Source organism: Gymnogyps californianus, chromosome 17 (genome assembly GCF_018139145.2).
Source record: "Gymnogyps californianus isolate 813 chromosome 17, ASM1813914v2, whole genome shotgun sequence".
Classification (NCBI taxonomy): domain Eukaryota; kingdom Metazoa; phylum Chordata; class Aves; order Accipitriformes; family Cathartidae; genus Gymnogyps; species Gymnogyps californianus.
In genome coordinates, this window is record NC_059487.1 from 2,915,458 (window position 1) to 2,937,023 (window position 21,566).

General features: G+C 47.4%; 1 protein-coding gene across 2 annotated transcripts in view; it reads right to left on the reverse strand.

Moving 5' to 3' along the window:
* The window catches only part of TOX2 (TOX high mobility group box family member 2), a 156,016-nt gene that overhangs the window by 46,621 nt on the left and 87,829 nt on the right, over positions 1–21,566 (reverse strand). For both annotated transcript variants that reach the window (XM_050907512.1, XM_050907511.1), the window contains exon 3: positions 17,170–17,415. In XM_050907512.1, coding sequence (XP_050763469.1) covers positions 17,170–17,415 — 246 coding nt within the window. The remainder of the gene's footprint in view (positions 1–17,169; positions 17,416–21,566) is intronic.

Genomic DNA, 21,566 nt, shown 5'->3' on the forward strand with positions numbered 1-21,566 from the left:
GGAGAGCCAGCTCCACTTCCACGCATGCATCCTCCAAGGACAGCTGGATAACAGAGTTCAGCATCACCCAGAGGACACAAGAGCAAAAAATCTGGTTGTAACAACTAAAACCTTTGACCATTCACGGGCAACAGTAAAAATCAACATGAAATTCATGGGCACTAGCACTTCCAGAGAAGTGCAGTACTTCTCAGTGAATGGCTCAGATAAATCAGCATGGCTGAATTGTTGCTGACTGCACTAAATTCATTGTACTGTATATGACTTTTCTACTTCAGTGAGAAAGCAAAGCAAAAGGGAATGAAGCAAACTGTCACTCAGGAGAATTCCAGCTCCAATCAACCATTATGGATCAGGAAATCCAAATTTTCAAAGGGGCCTCAATTTAGTCCTGGATTTTTGAGGCGTAAGACCCGAAGCATAAAATCAAAAGGCAGGACTGCCACAGACAAAAGTTTGCCTGTGCAGACCTGAAGTTAGCGCACAACAGCAGTGTGCACAGACACGCACGTGCAAACCATTCCTTGCTCGTGGAAGGAGCTTGGAAATGCAGCTCTGTGTGATCCTAGCAGATTCAGGCTTTTTCCCCTCAAATTCTTTGGAAATTCACATCTGGGAAGCTCTATCAGGTCACATTTCATCAATGCTCTGCAACTGTGAGAAGCCAGAGAAAAAGTACTTTTAAAAGTCCCACTTGCTGGACCTTGTACTATTCCACATGCGAGTCCCTTCCACAACCAGCTTAATGTTACAGATCTTTACTGCAAAATGAATATCCACTGGGTTAGCAAAGGAAATGTTTACAGACCCATGCTGCTTAGCCACACATGCACACATCCCATAAATCAGCGGTGGTATTGCTCTTCCACTTGGCATTAATACAATACCCTCATCAGGGCATAATACTCGGTGCTGAACTTTGGCTTCCATCCCTTCAGGAACTGGATTTCTGCCTTGTAAAACAGCATGGCAGAGCCACAGATGCTGAATTATAAAAGAAGGACGTTCAAAATCAACTGTACCCCGGGTGGCACAAGCGTCTCTAATCTGCCTTGCAAATTCCCTGACACAGTTTGTACGGGTCCCTAGCACAACCAGGACTCCACCAGTTCAGTCTTTGCTTTTGTGGAAGGATTAAAAAACCTTTTTCTTTCTGTCTTGGCCTCTACTGTTTGGATTTAATTCTTAGGGCAGCTCTTGCTTAGACGCTCTGTAGATGCTGTAGAGCATCTACTGGCCACCATGGCGGGGCTGAAGTTCTGCCAGCAACAGGCACCCGCTGAAGAAGCAATGACCCCCCCCCCAGGAGGACAAAGCAGAGCAAGAAGTGCTTGGTCCTCTCAGCGAGCTGATGGGATGGAGGCAATAGGAGGACCCATAAGTACAGATCTTTCTGTCCTTCAATCTGCAGCGTGGATGCATTGAAGTTAAACTGCTTCTTCAGTTATAGCTGCCTGGCATCTCAGACACCCCAGTGAGAGCCCTGTAGTCACTTCTAGGGCCATGAAGACAATTCTGTCTCCAGCAAATATCTGCTCAATGCCCAGACCGTCTCTGAGCTCCACGGTGTGGTTCATTTCTGGACATTTCTTATGGACCTCCAGACCTCCTACGTCCCTCAGAGAGGCCTGATTGTACCCTCAGCTCTGTTACAGGAAAAAGGAACCCAAATGTATGTTCTTCTGGGAGAGCTGCAAGGGGAGCTAGGCTGTGGTACCCACAAATCCTATTACGAAACATAAGGTTAAAAAGGAATAGATTTCTCAAAAGAGAGAACTTAGCTGATACTACCAACCAAACCAAAACCAGCTGGCTGGGGAGGCTGAGCAGTGGCCTGCCTTGCCATGCTGGGTGAGAAGGCAGGTACTTTCTACCTCATCATGCCTGCCAAGACATAGAAATCAAAGCAAAAACTCAACTTCATTTGCTGATACCAGCTTTGGGTTTTGCGGGGGACAGCTGGGAACGGAATGTGTCCTAGCTATCCCATTTTCCCCTCTTTTCCCCTCTTGCCAGAAGTGGATGTTCTCAGCTCAACATGAACATGAAAGTTAACAGGACTCGTCTTGAAAGGAAAGTGATTTTACTGCAGGTAAGCATGCTGCCTCCTCCTTCAGATTAATGCTAACCAGATGGCCAGCTGTCTGTAGACTGTTGCTAAAAAACACAGGCTGAAATAATCAGAAAGTCTCTAGGACAGACACAGAAAACCGATACAGAACTGGAAACATGCCATGAAAAAGCCCAACTAGCGAGAAACTTGGAGCTGTGTGCAGGATTGTCCCCAGCACTGGGCAGAAACCTGCAATAAAGCAGGTGGATTGGCAATAGCAGACGGATGTTTTGCACTAAGAACACGAAACCTGCGCTGCGTTAACAACTGGAGCTCGGCTCTTCCAGAGACCATTTCTGCACATGCAAACCAGGCGCACGTGAAAAATGCACCTTCAAAGAGGTGGCCTGCAAAGGCTGGTCTATCCCAACGGGTTGGTATCAGTATGAACTGGAAAAGAGCAATGGGACAGACCTTCTCTTTGCATTAGAGAAAACGACGTTGAAGAGATACATTAAAAATGTTTCAAGTAATAAGAAGTTATTAATGCTACAAGGTTTAATTCAGGAATGTGCCCAAATCTCCATCCCTACCCTGTCAGGGTAAACAGGATCCAGGCTTTGGATGCAGAGGGAAACTACACAGATCTGGCTCGCGTTGCTACGTAGCAAGGACAGCAGAATCAGTACTGATTCAGTCACTGTTTTTTAACAATGGTCTACAGCAAAATCAGTAGGTGTAAAGTGTTACCAGGAGCCCAAAGCAGACATGGCCCGATTCCACCGCACCTCCCCCTGAATGAGACATGATAGGGGTGAGATGGGACCTGCTGCTCCCCCACTTCGGATTAATTCCGGTTAGAAATCAGCTTTGGATTTATGACATGTAACAACTACCTCCTCCTCTCCACCAACATGCATTTTAGCATCTACTACAGCAACTCCCCGTGTTTTTGGTATATCCGTAAGCATTTTAAAAATATCTTTTTGGTGTTTTCATTTTCACCCTCACTCTCAGTGAGTCCCAGAGTTTATCTTGGCCTGTCTGGAAAAAAGTAGTCCCTTTTATTGCTCTGAACTTCCAAATCTCAATTCTCATGAAGTTTCCCTGTTAAGGGACATTCCTGATCTAGCTATTCTCGCTCGTTTGTTTTATACGCTGTTATAATTTCAATTATTTTATTCGCCTCCTTCTTAAACTTAGCATCTGGCATCGTAGAGGAGCTTTTCAGGCCCATGATAATGTCAGTTTCTATTCTTTGAGCCTCTTTTTTTTCCTTCTCCTTCTTGCTTGAGATGGGCTGACCAGCACAGTACACAGTACGCAGTACACAACTCTCCAAACCCCCCCATGAATTTCTCCTGTCCTCTAACGCCTTGGCCCTGCACAGGGTTTTTTGGGGGAGCAGCCTGTGTGCTTTCTGGCAGTTAATTCAGAGCGTTGCAAACTGTATGAGTAGTGAATATTTTTCTCCTCAACATGCATTAATTCAACATTTATCAACACTGAACAAGCTGCCTTAGCCATCTTGCAGTCCCTTTCCTTCCTATGTTTAAATCTCTCTGAATTCCCTTTCTCCTGTCCCAAATATGTCCAATTTTTGTGTCACCCTCAGATTTTATTCCTCACTGCCTATATCCAGCATCGTTAATTAAAAAGCATAAACAACACAGCATCCAAGGCAACAACAAAACCTTGAGAGACCCCCACAAATCGTGATGTGCATGGGTCTTTAATCACTGCTTTTTCAAACAACATAATAAAGAATAGAAGAGATGTGCAACAAGTGCTACTCCTCAACAGAAGATGTCCTGGGTCAGGACAGCCACTCCCTGATTGACCTCGCTCTTCGCTATTCCCTTGTCTTGCTGAAACACCTCAAATCACCCCAAATTCATCCACCTCTGCCTCTGTCACCACAAGGAGAAGGCACGTTCTTCCCAGCTTGCCAGTCACCCCATGATCTCCACTTGCCCTGCTACCAATTTCCGCAGAAACCAGACGGGAGGGCTATCGGTCAGCGCGGGGAACCGCGTCCAACGCAGCCCCGAGCGGCAAGGGCACGATGCCCATTATGGGGCTGCCCATGTTGGCCACTACGTCTCTGCCTTTGGACTCCCAACTCCAAAGCAATAACCAACACAAAAGCAGCAGGCTTCAGACAAAATAACATCAGTGCCTCTCTGCCGGGTGCTTGCCCTGGGTGCTGCGCTGCCGGTGGCTGGAGGGGAGCAGATCCTGCTCCCTCTGACAGCACCGTGGTGTCTAACAGCTGCCTACTGCAGGTTACAGGACATCTCGATCCATAATGAGAAATGCCCACCGCAAGAGAGATAAGTGAGAAGTATAACGCTGGTAATTTCTACAGATGTTGAAGAATTGCAGCAATACACTTCTCCCTCCCTTGTGCGGCCATTCGGAGAGACCAAACAATTTCCATGGTGTAAACGGAAGGTTCCTAATGGGATTCTGCAGAGCTGGGAGACAAATATAACAGCCACGCAGAGCATTAAGGAATGCTTTCCAGCCAGCAGAGCCAAAGTGAAACACTTGGACATATAACATTACCAACTGGCTCGCTGCCATGCATCAGATGCAGAAACATTTTTCTCCTTCTGTGACAAGCTGCATCTGTAGCAATCATTACAATTTCTCTTGACATTGCATCACACACCTCTTCACAGAGGCAGGACTCAAGTAGCATTCTTCATTTAAATGGTAACTTTGATTTTTCTGGGCTATGGGGATGTAAAGTGTTTCAGCCTGTACCACGAAGGCAGAAGGGAGGACTGCCGGGAGCTGTGTTCTTCAGGGTGTGCTTCACAGGTTCAACACTTTTGGTCTTCTTGGGGGGGTCTGAATTTGGCAGCTGGACCTACCCAGATTCACACCCACCCCACCGGTAAAATGCAGGTAGAGATCTGGGGTGTTTGTTGAAGAAAGGGAAATCTGACTCAAGATTCATGTTTGTGTTCTCCCTTGCTCTCCACCATCATTCACACTAACAGCAAACCCCACTGAGTCCACAGGCAGGAGAAAACTCCTCTGAAAAGGCTAGGATTACCATTTATATTTACCAGCTGACGAAATCTTACCTACCAGTTAGAAACCATTTCTCCCTTCACTCCGAGTGATCAGCCGAGTGGCTGATGTAGCTCTTTGATCTCCTCATTGCATAACAAAGCCTGTTATAGCCTATTATTTTTATTGTAAGCACTTTCTGTTATTTGCCTCTAAAAACGGCTCCCATTTAAATAATAAAGAAAGACTTACTCAATGTGCACACACCTACAGCAGTGAATAGTCATCATAACTTCTACAGCTGAAACAAAAGCCGTGGAAATTTCCATCCTTTTTGTGCTCTCCGGCCCCGGGCGTGTGCTGGCAGCAGCCGAACTGCGGGGACGGCACCGACTCTGCCTCCGAAACCAGCCACCGCCGGGCCATTTGGCTATGAAACTTCTGGAAAGGCAACTGAAAGCAAGGCATGTAACGGAGCATGTGTGTTGATTGGAAACAAGCCTCAAAGTTGCACGGACCCTCCTTGTCAGCAAGTGAAATCCAGGGCGATGAGTAATTGCTGGAGCAGGTTAATGCAACCTGGTAACATGCAAAGAGGAGGCAAATGACAGCTAAGAGATAAATATGATTGATCTAAGGGATAAGGGCAATTAAAGATGGGCTGCAACATTGATCAAAATGTGCAAGATGGATGGCAAAGAGTTGCCAGACATGCTAGTTTGGTGGGATAATTGACAGCACACAGTTTTTCCTGCCTCAGAGGTGCTGCTGGTTAAAACTGGCAAAAATTATTCTATTTACAGCTGCCTGACGCACCTCAAAGACGACTTTATGTTGCATTATGATGTGGGGTGTAAACATATACGGGAGCACAAAGACTTGACGGTGTGGCAGAGGTTATGATGCAAATTAAAAACCTTCACTTGCCTTTTGGAGGCTCTTCCGCATGGCACAGACCCACAGCCACCACATCTCCTCGTTATTCCCACAGAAATGAGCACACATTGCAGAGAGGGGAGCATAGCACGGGACAGAAAGGACAGCAAACCAGGCGAATATACGGTGCAAGCACCCAGTGGGATGGAGGGAGCTCGGTCTTTTTGGCAAAACCACCTTTCCTGCATTAGACTGTTACTGTCAGTCCAGAGAGGTGGCAATGAAAGCTCAGCTTTGTTTTGCACCCCCACGCCGACAGAAGCGACAGGCAGCGAGCGGGAACGGGATGCAGGAGAAGGCGCAGAGACACGTGCCTTGCGGATTATTGCTGCCTGGAAATTACTCTATTCTCCCGTGTGTGACCCAAACAAAAATAAGTCCTCAGATAACCTGCACCATTGACTCACATGCACAAAATAAGGCACAAAGACAGCATTTTGGGGAGGATGGAAGCAGGTTCTGGTTGATCAGCTGCAAGAGGGTTGAGCACATTCAGTAAGAGGCGAAGGAAGAAGTAAGATACTGCAGCTCTCATGGGAACTTTTTGCAGTGCTGATACATACATATAGGCCAGGCTGCCGGTGAAGCACAGGTCTTGGTTAGCAGAGGCGCCCTGGAAACCTATTAGTGTTAACTTTACTTACGTTCCCAAAGGGGTTGGGGGTCTCTGAGGTCCAAACACCACCGAAAACTATTGTGCCAAAGAAGACCAACCTTTCAGCAAAGACGATCTGACATGGTTCATCTCATGCTGCCATTAAAGGCAAGACGTTTTGCAATGGCCCAAGTAAGTTTGCATGGGCAAGGGTAATTCTAACACTTTCTGACTGTTATCTGTCTGACTGTTCAATCTTTTTATCTTTTCTAACGCTAACTTTTGACATAATTTCCTACATTTTTACAAATTGAAGGTGGCAAGAAGAAGGTGGCAGAGATGGTCCCACAAGTACGCCAGAGCCCAAGCAGCTGGGGAAAGCCCATACAGGCACCGTCCCCCGGCCAAGGTGACAAATCCTCCACGAGGAGACGGGGAATTGGCCATGCTGGGGCACTCCTTCCCCAAAGCCTCATCCCAGACTCCAAAGAAACTCTCTTCCAAATCTCTAGTTCATTTTTCAAAGCATGTTCTCATTTGCAGGATTTTTTTGATGTGGGCAAAATGCATTTTTAACCTCACCCAGAAAAATTGTTGAAGTGGGATTGTTCGCTAAGAAGGGGAAAAAATGTCATCCTGCAGAAGTACACAACCTAAATCTAAAGCGTTAAAACTCAGCTAAGTAACAGGCATCCATCTGCATGTCTGTATACTAGAGACAAACACATTTTAAGATCAGAATCAGGTCTTAAAAAAGATCCATCCCATACCTTGAACATATTTACTCCAGTTATTTGATATTGTTCTGAAAACCTCCTTCATGCCGTATGCATCTTATGTGCTACTGTAATTCACAGATTTTATTTTCCACTATATTTTTAATTTATATGGTGTTTTATTTATACTACTGTCTTTTATGAAACCCCAAATTTAAAAACTGACATAAGCATTACACACATAAAGTAGACTTCTTATTATCAACATGGCATAGGAGACAAAAAATGACAGGAATAAATCTTGGGTTTTATGCTGGCGAGACGTTCTGCAAAGTAAGTGACATTCCTCAGCAATACAAATTGTACATTAAAAGATAATTTTCAGAACATGATACCAGCTATGGAGCGCAGCACCATTACGCAAAGTAATATCGAAGCTGTGCTTTAGCAAATGCTGTTTTTATGTTGTACTAGTTTGGCATCAAGATTGCATCAGGTCTTGTGAGTAGACTTTGGAGTGATTAAGTTTACTGTGCGCAAAAGCCAGTTATTTGGCAAACTGTCAACACGGCGTAATTGATATTTTAATTACACTACTAATACATACATGCTGTTCACAACGAGCCTCCTCATTGGTGTTACACAAACCGTGTACTTATAGCGCCGATTATTGCTCCAAAGAAGTTTGCTTAAATGCAAACTTAAATGCAATTGGTAATACTTTAAATTGCTATAAAAGCAAACCAAATTGTTTGGCAAACGCGTAATGGCAGGCAACGCACAGCACAGTGCAAATAAGAGGGACCGTCTCACTTGACATATGTTCTGGGGATAATGCGTGCACCCTCCCCACCGTTATGGCACGGTTATTTTATGGCTGCTAAGGCGACTCTTTAACTAGTGGGACTGCCCCGGAGGCACTGGCTTATCAGAAAGATAGTGACCAACTCAAGGAGAGGAAAGGAAAGATTAGGAGGATGAATTTCTATGGAATAGTTAAAAGGTGCAACGCAACCGGATCACCATGTGGCACAGAGATGCTGCTTCATTGAAAGCAGCAGTTACACCACCTTGGGATGGGACCTGCTGTCTTTCTGGCCAAGCGATGAGTAGGGAGAGAGAAGGACGCAGTTTGCAGCACAAAACCAAAAGAGACACAGACAAGAGAGACAATTCTACAGCCAGACTTACACACATACATTGGCTCCCACTGTGCAAGACCATTCCGGTGCGGTACGATGTGGTGCTGTAGGCAAGAGCACATTTTAATGCTTTCCTACATCCCCTTCTTATGGGACAGAAAGAAAAGGGTGGACATGAGCGTGTAGCAGTGGCTGCAGCACGAAGAAGGATGGACAGGGAAAAAGAAATCTAGATCAGGGATGTGATGAACAGGGCATGTGGGTGCGAGAGCACTGTGTTTTACAGGCAGCAGGTCTCCTGTGCACCTCTGGCTACTACTTTGCACCTGTATATTATTGTTCTGTCTTGCCTCTGTAGGTAGTAAGTTCTCCAAGGTAGGAGTATCTCCTCCCTGTAGGTTTTGCACCGTGTCAAGCACCTGTGGCTCTGGCCCAGGTATGTATAATATACATGACATTACAGTTGTAACAGCATGTAACTGTAGTAATAATAATAATAATAGATGCAATAATATAGAGCAAAAGTAATTCATAGGGGGATATCACAGAAAATGTCCTAAGGGTGAGAGCTCCTAGAGGATGCAGTAATCCCACGCGACTCATCCTTTGAGAGGTGCCAGGTGGAATTTGTCCCATCGAGGCAGGATCCCCCTCCAGGCAAGAATCTGGCACGGCTGGCGGCAGCCTGCAAAGCTCAGGCAGACCTTTGCTACCTCCCAGGAAACACCAAGCACTTTGTGCGTATCGCAGCTCTCAGAGCCCACCTCCATACAGATATGCCAAAGGGAAACTGGGCCTGAGAGGTGCTGACCATCAGCCAGATCCTTCAGCCATCCATAAAATTTGGAGGCTGCAATCAAGCCTCTTTTCTCAGAGGATCCGGGCTGTTAGGAGGAGACTGTCTGCAGAGGGAAAACCCACTTCATAAAGCACCAAGGAGGAGATACGCAAAGACATGAACAGGAGCAGTGTCCTCCTCCCCAGGCTGGGTACCTACCTGCCTTCTGGAAAATCGCTTCTCAAAAACCCCTTGGCCATTTCCCTACGAGTGCAACACGCTCTCGCAGCAGCAGCGCCGGCTCCCCATCTCCTCCCCTCCTCCCTGGCCCTTCTCCATGCACAGCGCCGGCGAGACGCAGGCAGGAGGCATGCTCAAGTAAGGACACTTCACAGCATGAGACAAAAATAGGATTTTAAACTACTGGAAAAAGCAACTTGGCTTATTGCAAAGTAAATTAATTTGTTAAGTGCTGTTGCTCTGTTGAGGGCTGACCCGAGCCACAGGGGATGGACCAGCGTGAAAGGGGAGCTGGGACTGCATCTGCCTCCGGAGAAGCTACTCTGGGTGAAGGCTGGGCTGTCACCTCGCTGGGGGTCACCAGAGGCCCGGCAGCCTCCCTTCGTGCCCAGCTGAGCTGCTGAGGAGCAGTTCTCCTGCAGGGAGGCGGCTCTGAGAGGTTTTCAGGAAAAAAGGCAGGTCCCCATGCAAGATCCCACCCTGGCAGGTGAAGGTCACCCTCTCCCGGGCCTGGCAGGCCAAGGTGACACCTTGCCTTCTTCCTTTCCCTTGTTCGGGAAGTAAATCTTGCATGACTGAGCAAAACCCACATCTGCTTTGCTTCTCAGCTATCACAACAGTTCAGTTGTGTGAAAAGTGTATCATGACACCTTACTTTCTCATATCTCAGAAATGGGATACCCATGGCTGAACCCAAGGACCAACCACACAGCCATACTGGTAGGAGCTTGGTCCCTCAGGTTCCCTCTTCTCATGCACAGCCCAGCCCTCGTAAGCTCTGCTGCTGTCTGAGCACTCGCAGAGTTGGGACCCGAGCGTGACTCCCGTCACCCCCGTTCTCTCCCAGCAGCACTTGGCAGGGACCACTCAGAAGCATCTGCATCAGCTATGTGAAAAGAGGGGCTGCTGCTCTGCCGGGAGCTTGTACCGGTGTTCCGGATGACTGGGAAGCTCAGGGAGGACCTCTCCCACAGAAGAAGAGGACCCGTATTCCCATAGGGACCCGCAATTCTGCCGGCAGGCACCAGCTCTGCACCTGCATCTCCAGCGTCTGCAGTTGCTCTGAGAGCACGGGCAGCAGCATTCCTGCTCTCTCCGAACACAGAGAGCTCAGCCACGACAGCTAAAACTTCAGAAAGTAACTATCCATACGTGCCCCTTCCTCTGAGAAAGCATGTTTTTAAATACATACAAGAACAATTTACTCTTTGATTGGGAATCTTGTCTCCCAGGTTCCGACCTGGAGTGAAATTTTATGACCGAGCGATAAAGCTCGGGGGGAGGCGCGGAGGGAAGAGGGCTTTCAAATGAAAATGCCAACAGATACTTAAAGCCAGAAGCATGTGTGGGTGTTGCTAAATTAAGCTCGCAAGTAGGTGGGGCAAATGCCTTAAACGAGTTTGTGAAGGTAAAATAACGTTCATTAAAAATAGAAAAACAACTGAAAAAATATCCTTTGTATTCAACTTCACACTCGTACATCATAATGTTCCAGTAAAAGCCCATTTTCCCTTGAGATAATAAAAGAATTGAATTTTTCCTTATCGGTCATCTATTTTTCTAGCTAAAGCTATTACTCCCTCTCTGCGGTTGCTAGGCAACAAGAAATATTAATAGCAGCTTTTATTAGCTTAGCTTTAGCAGTGGAGTACCAGAATGAGAAAATGGAAAACATAAATGTGTTACATAAATCTTTCAACCTTTCAGGGTTTGTGTTAGTCTCTGTTTTCATAATGATTTATTGAAGTGATGGTTCATTTATGAGAAAAAGGAGTGTGAAATAAGAAAACGGAACATTACCCTGAAGGACTGTTTGAAAATAAATAATTATAGGAGGTGAAGAAAAGCTGTTTAAAACCATTTTTCTGAGTTTTATAAAATTTAAAAAGACATATTTCTTTCATTTATTGCCTCTGAGAAAAACACTAGCAGGGAATTGCAAACAGGGCTCTGTTTAATACATAGAACCCTTCATGTATGGTTGTATTATTACTATTTTCCACCAAGGGCTCATGTTCAGGAGTTTAGTTTTTAAATACTGAACCATTAATAAGCAGAAAGCCAAATTAGTCAAAACCTAAAGCACACAACACAAAATTGCCAGTGCAAACTTACTCAGCACTGAAACACGGGGGACTCTGCTAAGTTTTTGCTACTGGTGACACACCGCAGCCTGCGGTTTGGTGGAGCTGGCTGAGCATTGCCCGACCGCCGCTCTTGCTTCTTTGTTTATTTATTAAGGCTCTTCTGATGAGCAGGAACTTGCTCTAAAGGGCACTGCTGCATGCACATTGCATTGGGATATAGGTTATTTTAAATAACTTATTTTAACAGGCAGTCATTCAAAATTATTGAAATACTTGTGTATTGGAAGTATTTACCAACAACACAGAAGTTGTATTGCCTACTGGGATCACGCATTTCCAATGACTTAGATAAAAGCCTGGCACATCTTACTTGGCTTTTGTGTCAACATCTAATTGGTTTCTTTCTTATATCCTCTATTGGAAAACTTTCAACGCTCGCCGGCCCTGTGCAGCCACGTCCAACTGTGTTGCCTACCGCTGAGTACCTTGACCGCTTCCCTAGGGCTGTACCCAGGGCTATCCAGAGAAAACTGCTGCGATTCCCACTGCTCCCAGCTCAGGCTGGAAATAAGAAACACTGCTGTGTTTGACGGGGAGCAGCGGTCTTAGGAAGGATGGGAGCTGGGGAGAGACCTGCAGAGCCAAGACAGCTGGCCAGGGGGCTGGTCTTGCAACCTGCCTGCAGGACGACCTCGCTCGAGGTCTTCTGATGGGCACCAGAGAGGATGCTTCTCCTTGGAGCCCTACGCCATCCCCACAGCCCGGGCATGCACACCCCAGCTCTGGGAAGGGGCTACTTCTCCTTGCCATTTCTCACGTGGGAGGCAGGCAGGCGGGTTACTGCTGAGTTGTTTTACTGTTTTCCTCTCTGTTCCACAGCAAAGCCCCACAGCATTGGGAAACAGCTATTCGGGTTACAAAGTCAACTGACTAACTCTTCAGAAGTTTCAGGGTTGCACTCGTCCTTGCTACTACAATTCACCCCCATTTACCTGTTACTCTCCCCTCTACAGGTTCCACAGGTAACTGGAAATTTGACATTTTTACACCATGAATGTGCTTTTCACCACTGAAGAGTTTTAATCTTTTTCAAATAATCTGTTTCCACTCAACAAACTGAAACGGAGGACTTCCAGGCTATGGCTGCAGCCTTTTTTCGCTTGCACCAGCTTGCTATGAGCAGAAAAAAGTTATCCCACTGGGCTCAAGGAAATGTCAGTGCCTTTAAAATAGTCACAAAGATCTCTCATCTTACGAAGCCCTAGGCAGATGCAGACACAGGGACAGTTGCCAGTCCCTCCAATCAAACTCTAGATACCTGCTACAAAGCCAACGTTTGCTCATAAAAGCTGCCACATGTCCAAAACGATGCTTCCCCCATGCAAAAATACACGGCTCTGCCCTAATTTCGCCCAGCCACGGCAGAGCAGGAAAGGAGCAGGGCAGCTGCAGCCCCACAACACGCGCCATGGGAAAACAGGCTCATTTTTCGGCATGCCCCAGCATGGCAATGTCCTTTGACCAGGCTTAGAGGAGCACAAAGTTTTGGGGTTTCCGAGCGGTGGTGGCGGGCTCTGGGCAGTGCTGTCCCCCCAGCCAGGGGCTCCCGGCTCCCTCCACCCTGGCACAGCACCCAGGTACCAGGCACTGTCCCACCCGATAAGCAGAGATACCTCCAGCCCGCTCAGCCGCTATCTAATATTTATGGAAATATGTTTGCGCTGTGTTGGAGATTCTTGGGCTCTGACCTTGATCGCCCTTTGTTTCTGTCAAATATGTTCTGCCAAATCCCTTCTGAAATCTCATTTATTCACAGCAGCTCCTTAACCCAGCGGGCACCCCACCTCGCCGGCGATCGCCGCTGATTCACGGCGTTTCTCTGCCCCCTCCCCTGCTTTCCCTCATGTCCCTGCGGTCCCCAGGTCCCAGCCCCGGTGTGGCCCCAGCCCGGCAGGTCTCCCTGCGGATCCCCAGAGGGCTCAGCAGCTGCTGGTCCACACTGTAACACTGCTGGGATGTTCACAGTGGGCAAAGTCATTCTCTTTCCAAGGAAAACATCTTGTTTCCTCTTTGATTATTTTTTCCTAAATATTCCCATTTCTCAATGACAATCACATCTCTCCTATTTTCTTTCCCTCCTGTCATTCCTCCTCTTTCCCTCCTCTTTCCTTCCTCTTTTCCCATAGCAAGAGAGGACAGTAGAAAAAAAATAATCTGCTGTATTAAGAATTTTCTGTTTGCTTCTTGTCACCAACCCAAAAAATAACATGCCTTCCCCAGACGAGCCAGCCCTGCCTTCTCCCCAGCCTCCCTGCACCCCGCTCCATCAGTCCTCCTAACGTCACGTCTTCTGCCATCTCTTTGCCTACTCTTGTCCATCCATCCCTGCTTCTCTCCTCTCCAGCTCCCTGCACCCCACCTTCACTGTTTGAAAACTCCCTTAACTTCTAAAAACTGACGGAAAAAAAAAATAAATAAGGAAATAAAGTGACAGAAACAGCAGTGAAGAACCACATTAGGTAAATGTAGACCTGGTCCATGGGGCAGAGCAAAGCGTGCAGAGGCCGGTGGTGTGGAGGGTGCTCTGGATGACAATGCTGAAGGGAAAAGGAGGTGACAGTGGCTTCGGTTTTTCCCCATCAGGATACAGCTGCTTTGCTCAGACGAGGGGCTCCAGCTCCTGACACCCCATGGGTGGGCTGGAGCCAGGAGCGGGGTCTGGCATGCAGCAAATCCACCTTCACTCTCCAGCTTTCATCCTGCCACGGGAATTTCTGCGCTGATTTAAACTCGCTCTGACTTGGTATTCATCTGCATAGTGGGAGCAGCAGCGTCCTCCCTTGCAGAGGCACTGGGAGGCTTAATTCAATCTAAGGATAATGTTGGGACATCCCAGGAGAAGAGACACACCAAAGGGGACAGCAACCCGCACCTGTATTTTCCTTATTCGCTTCTGAGCTGTAGAGGAAAATACCAATCCCCATTGCGCTCAGTGAGTCCTAGCTCATGCCTTTTCAGCAGCTCGAGATCTTTTCATGAGGATGCCTTAAAAAAATCCCAAGCCTCAAGCTACTTCTTTAGAGGAAAAGTCTGACCAATGTCTAAACATTTTACCTTTAATTGCTTGTCATTTGTCACTGTATTCAAACCAAAAGACATGGCAGCCAAGGCAGGAAACAGCTGCGTATGCAAAAACCAGTACGAACTACAGCTAAGAGCAGCAGCAAGGAGAGAGGCTCCCGGCTCCAGCATTTGCATGAGCAACGTCGGTCCTGGAACAAAGACAAAACCTCCGCACGCCTCCTCCGCAGCGCTCAGGCAAGGCTCGCTCCCAGACTGGCTTCCCATCACTACCCGTGCGCCAATAAACCCTCTCTTTTGGGAAGTGTTAGCAAACAAGCCCCTTTCTTGGTCTGGAGGCTTCCTGCTGCAAACACCCACCCGAAGGTGGTTTGACTTTCGGGCAGGGTTGTAGCACGTCGTGCGCCCTGCACCGTCACACGGCGATGCCTGAAGCACGGCTGGCTTCACGGGGCCACCGCCGAGTGGGCTACGGCTCGACGGGCACGTGGGCAGGAGGTATTAACAATATGAGTTAAAAAATCTGCTCCGTCTCTGGGCTTTTGTTGCGTTCTCATGTGCATGCGCTGCTCCCATTACCGCTAACAGGAGTTGTACGTATGCTATGGGACGAACGCTGCCGCCGTGGGCTGGTGCTGGAGTAAGGGGAGACTTGATTCGGGCATCCAAAAAAAAAGGAGCTAGAAGGTGTTACCTTTCAGTGGGAGAAGTCTGACGGCATGGAAAAAAGGCTTTGACGGGAGGGTAAGGCAGGATTTAATTTTGACCTAAAATTGCAAGACAGTTCGCTCCCTGATCTACTTCCTTTGCTGCTGGGACCTCTGAAGATGTATTACAGCTCCAAGGGTTTCCGCTCAAAATTAAACAGTTTCAATTCACTATTGGCTGGAAAATTCAGGGTTCACTGGATTTTTTATTTTCGTGGTAAGGGGCAAACAAATCTTAATCTCTCTATTCTATGTTTACAGCCCACTAAGCCCCCTTCTTATCTTCTCTGGCTCAGTCCTGATTTATTGTCACGATGCTGCATTTGTAAAACAGTACCATAAAGTAAGAAAGAGAACATTTCCCAAGGACTACTCCAAAATAAATTATTTCAGACGTACAGAAGCTGCTTAATAAATCCCACTATTCTTGTTTCTTTAGATATTTTAGAAAGTGATTTATAAGTGCAATATCACCTCTCAAAAATGAGACAATCAACACAGGATAAAATTATCGTGTTATGAAAATAGGGGTCAGGCAAAGGGGCTGTACTTTAAATTAAACCAGGGGAAAATATTTCATCTGAAATTGACTCCTTTTGTCTCAGAAATGAATGTTTTAATCACCTAAGAACCTAAAAGCTAATACAGAGGCCTAAGTAATATTTAATTCCATAGAAATATGCCTGTGTTCAATATTGATGGGCAGAACATGATATTTTTCTTGAACACACTAACAATGAAACTTGGAGACGCATCAAGACTTCAGAAAGCCTTGGGATTTTCCTAGACTAAGAGATAATATCCCATTTAAATATTTAAATACCGCTACCTCTCAGACCGTTATCTATTCAAGCAATCAACACCAAATGTTCTCCAGCTAGCGCAGTGGCAGACTCGCAGGCATGCTATTTAAGTAAAATTAACTCTGTTTGATATTGATGCTGTCCAACGGCACCCATGCAAATCAATGAACTTAGAGAGAAACAATGTAGAAAACTAACCATAGGGCTAAATCTGCTAAAGAGGAAAATATTATTAAACAGCAACAGTATTAATTCAATACCACTGTCAAAATCAAGTCACAACCTTTCCTCGGTGCTGCTGATACAGAAGAGTCATAAGGTCTAATTAGCCCTGAAGTTTCTTCCCAGAGCTGCACTTTACTTCATTATCCCTGCCTTTTTTATTCCTACAGAAGAGTCATTTGAAACTTCGCAAGGTATCTTCTTGCCACGGCGTGAGCCAAGAGGCAATCTGAGTTTGCAAGTGCAAGGAGGGATCTTGTTCCCCTTGCAATCAGTAGGACAGCTTTCCCTCCATGGAGCATCCATGCTCCTCCTGCTGATGCCACTGGGGCCACCCCGGCAGCAGGACACAGGGGTGATGCACTGGGGGCTTTTCCCAGCAGGACAAAGGACGCAGGGCGTAGGGGCTATGAACGAGGGCCTTTGGCTGGTCACCTTCACATGGGGGATGGAGGACATGCACTTTGCTCAGTTCAGCGAGGATGTTACATACACGGAGGAAAACAACCTTCCCCTTTGCCCTTGAGTGGTTAATAAGGCTCAGGAAGACACTAAACTGGAAACATAAAATTGCCACCACGAGCACGGCCACGCAGGTGACCGCAGCGTCTGCCACCGCACCCCGACCTTGGTGGGCAGCAGCGCAGCGAGGCTGGGCTGTGTCACCAGCTCTTCCCAACCCCCAGTGCAAACGTCTTGTCGTTAACATCCTTCTACGTCCAATTGACTCATAACTCGAAATACAGAGCAGCTTTAATGAAAGACAGTAAAAGGGGAAAGTCACTGACCGTGGGCAGCTGGCTGGAGAGAAGATGTCCATCCTGACTCAACATGTTGGAGACCATGATGGCTGGCAGGTCCATGTTCTGGTAGGGGTACGCTGGTATCAGACTGTTCGGAGGGAGGCTGTGGCACAGGGAGTGATATCCAGTTTCGTGGTCCACCAAGTGCAGGAGGGAAGGGTCGGGGAGATTAGGAGGCGTTATGGGAGGGATCTCATAGTCTTCGTTATTCTCATTCTGACCGTTATACGTCTAAAACATGAAAAAGACATTTTGCAACGTGTCACTGCCTTGTTGCTTCAGCAAAGAAAAGCAATTATTTGTGTAAGAAATATAAAAGCACATTCCAGTCAAAAAAGTTTTGTTTTAATAAAAAAGACATCTCTAGTCCCGGACACCAGCAGGTTGTAACTAGGTAGGAGCCAGGCAGCGAGTGTGGCAGCGCTGCACCGTCCGTCAGGGACACCACGGGTCCTCGCACACCTCAGATCCACCTGGGGCATCCCCACTGCTCCCCTCTCCCACGATGCTGCATCCCTCTAGCACATCTTTAGCTCGCCAAAACCCCAGCAGAAACCTCCAGGCCCAGATCGCAGCGAGGCGAGCTATGCTCGCAGAGCCCACAGCCATGAAAGAGCACGGCCGTTTCCCAACCAGCTGCTGCATTTTTAAGTCAAAGTCCCTCTCCGGGCACCCAGCTCAGCTCTTACAGTATCTACAGTTTGTATTTTCAAGAGTTTTTATGAGAATTAGCTCCGCAGAAACAACTAGTACTTGGGAACAAAATTCCCGTTGATTCCTCACAAACTCTAGCACAGAAGCTACAACCAGGGAGGAAGATTTGGAAACACAGAGCCATCACTTTTTAAAAAATCCTTTAAAGAAAGCCTGCATGACTCCACCACACATGGAGATTTGTCCTTCCTTATAGCCTCATCCAAATTTCATTTGGACAAGCGTTCCCTCACCTCCCTACCAATGCTCCCTCGAGGTGACCATGAACACGCAGAGATGCTGGTACTCCTTGTGCTTCCCCTGTTTTCTGGTGGCTTGTTTATTTCTAAGCGTTCCAATTTATATGGAGAAAGAATATGTTATTGCACCTGTGCAATCGTTTTCACTTCAGACAAAACCACATTTGCTTCATAATGTGAGTATGAATCTATCCAAAATTATTAATTATCACCACAGAATAGAATGAGTCTCTGGCAGAGGAGACTTATTCTAAACATCTACTGTTTCACATATTATTATAGCATATGAAATTCTGATTAGCCATAGTATTATACACATGGATTTTAAGCTAAATTTCCCAGATCACCTAGTTTCATGGTTGGATTTTGACTTAATACTTGATTTAAGAGCAAAACCCCAGATGTGTGCAAAACCAGTTAAGCACTGTAGGCTTTATTAATCCATTGCCCCAGAGCTCACACTCGGATTCATGCTCTTCATCACCCCAGACTGCAGGGAGAAAACCCTTAATAAAATAAAATAAACCCCATATTTAACCGGAATACAGAAGTCAGTGGAAGAGGCGGGGGGGAGCAAGGAGGCATCTGTGGATAGGTGGAAGGGCTCCCAGTGGGAGCGCTCCGGCACTGCCTGGGAGAGATGTGTCCCTACGGGGTGTCAGAGCAGGGGGTCACTCCTGCCTCACCCCAAAACCGGGGCTGGAAGCGGCTCATCCTCTGCTAAGCTGAACCTCCACCTTCTCCCCTCATCCTGTTGCAAAAAAAGACAGAGAAAAGAGCAGGTACTGCACATCCCACCCGACCCTTCATGTTCGCCTGAGATTCCCACTGGCTGTAGGGAAATACGAGCATGCAAGAAATACAAGACGGAGCCCGGGCTGAGATAGCTCTGTACCAACAGTTATTGTTCGGGGGAAATTCAAGCCCAGCTATTTTTCCAGCCAGCTTCTGTCTAGCAGTGGTATTATACAGGGAAGGCAGGGGGCTGAGAGGATGTACGCAACGGCAGACAGATAGATCCCATTTAATATGTCTAGTAGTTAGGTTTCCGTTTGGGCTACGCTCTTCGAGGTACACCGATTCTTTCCCAGTTATTTAAGAGGATTTCGCTCCATGCTTTACAGAAAGGGATTTAAATAAATCATTGCACAGCAAACTTGTTCCTCCAACTGGTTTATTTTGGTAGTAGGTATATAAGCAAGTAGCTTTGCTGTACTTAACTAAATTATGTAAAACCCACTCAAAGTTTCCTAAAGCTCTCTTCAAAACTACGAGTTCCTTGTGTTGCTGCAGAGCAGCTCACCGAAGGGCTTTGAGGCGGTTTTGTAAGCAGCGCGAAAGCCCTGTCGCCCTGCTCACCCCCCTGCACGTTTCTGCCTCTGTTCTATTCCACCCAGGGGGAAAAAAAAAAAAAAAAAGACCTGTTTAAAACACAAAGCTTTCCGAATAGCTACAGTATTGTGCAGACATATCAAAATTACAATCAAAGCTGTACACAATCAAAATCAGATTAGACAATATCCAATCAACATAATCAGACTCGGCGCCTGCCAGCTTTTACACCCTATCGCTACGAACAATTTTCCAAAGCAAGCCACGTTTATTCTATATATATTTTAAATAGATTGCTAGAAAGATAAGGAAGGGAGATGAGACCGATAGACACTCGGAAGGGTGGGAAAGGGGGGTGATTTATTGTCACACACGGTGCCTATTGGCACGTCCGAGGTGACGTCTCCATCCTCACGAAGGGTGGTCTCACGCCGCGTGCACAAAAGCCGTCGCCTCAAACCCTCTGCCAGTAACACCCAGCACTCCTTTCTACCACCATATGGGCTACGCTGCAGATTGTATTTTCTATTCTTATGTTAATTTGAATTAAATTAAACAGCCAATTATACGTTATAAGGATACATTACAAATTAGATTAGTGAGCTGGTCTGAACCCATTCATCCCACCAGGACTCCAAACGCGAGCGCAGAGAAGCTCGCTCTGCTAAAAGGCTGCCCATTACAGTACACAAAAAAGCACGGAAGATCTAGGATTTTCCACTGTCAAACAGATGACAGTTGTTGTGATTACACATTATTCCCCTTCAAATTAAAACACTGAAATCAGCTGAAACAACAAGCCTCTTCTTGCAAACCCTCTCTCGGCCCACACTGCAGGGCAGATGGGTGCTGCCTGCAGTGGCAAAGCCCTGCTTCTGCCTGCAGCGGGATGGAGCAACAGGAGTGAGCCAAGCACTCTCAGAGAGGGGACAGGGCCTCTCCTCTGCCTCCCTCCTTGCCCTCAGACCCCCCTGCATCTCTGCCCCAGCTATAGGGGCTGTGCTGCAGGGCCAGGAACCAGGCATGGACCAAACTGCCCTGAGCACAGCACCGGGGCTATGCCCTATGATTGCACAGCAGTGCCACAGGATGGCATTGCAGCAGGTACAACCAACATCCAACGGCAGCAAAATCATATTTAAAAACAATTTTTCCTTCTTGAAATCCAAGTTTGAAGAGGGAACCCTGCACCGCCTCTGTCCACCTGCAGATTCAGGGTCAGAGGACAGAGGGGTGGAGGGGAGGTGATGTGGGGACATGAAGAGATGCATATATCTTGCTGTGCTCATGCCACACAGCTTCCCCGCCACCCATTCATCATGCCTTGCTGGGCCATGGCTCCCTAGATCCGTGCCTTTGGCACGGGAAAACATGGAGGGGTCTGTAATGGCGAGAAAGGCTCTGGTTCCCAGCAAGGTGACACCCAGGACCAAGAGGAGTCAGAACAGGTACCCAACCACATCACCGGCTGCTCCCTCCTAGCTCACAAGCACAGGGCTAGGGACACGCTATTTGCATTCATTTGAGAGGAAAGTCAGAATTGCTGAACCCCTTGCAAGAGCACGGGGGGACTTGCACAGCAAGGTCCCATTGCCAGAGCTGCAGTGGCACAGAAGGCACAACCTGTGCTCCCAAAGCACCAGTGGGTCTTGGAGACCCCCCAGCGTGGCCTCCTGCCAATGCTGCTCCCCGCCATGGGGACGATCTGCCAAGATCTCCCAGGCTTCCCGTACTCCCTGATACTTTTCAGGAGAGGGAGACAGAGACAGAGGTGGATAGGAGGCACCCAAACCCCCCAGGATCTGCAGGTGACCCACATGAGGCTAGTGGGGAAGGACACAACAGCTTGCGCAGCAGGAGAAGGCTGAGAGGGAGGACAGGGAAGCGGTGGGGCTGGAAAAGGGTTAAGGAGCTGGCAGGAGCAAGTCCCTGGGGGCAGGATGATGGAGAACAGAGGGTGACGCAGCAGAGCCCTGCAGGATGGCCCTGGCCAACCAGGGGAAGCAGAGCTATTTGAGGATGAAGAGGGAGGACACGAGTCCCTGCCTCTTGCGTGCATGCTCAAGCAACAGCACCATGCAGACTCTGAGCAAAGCT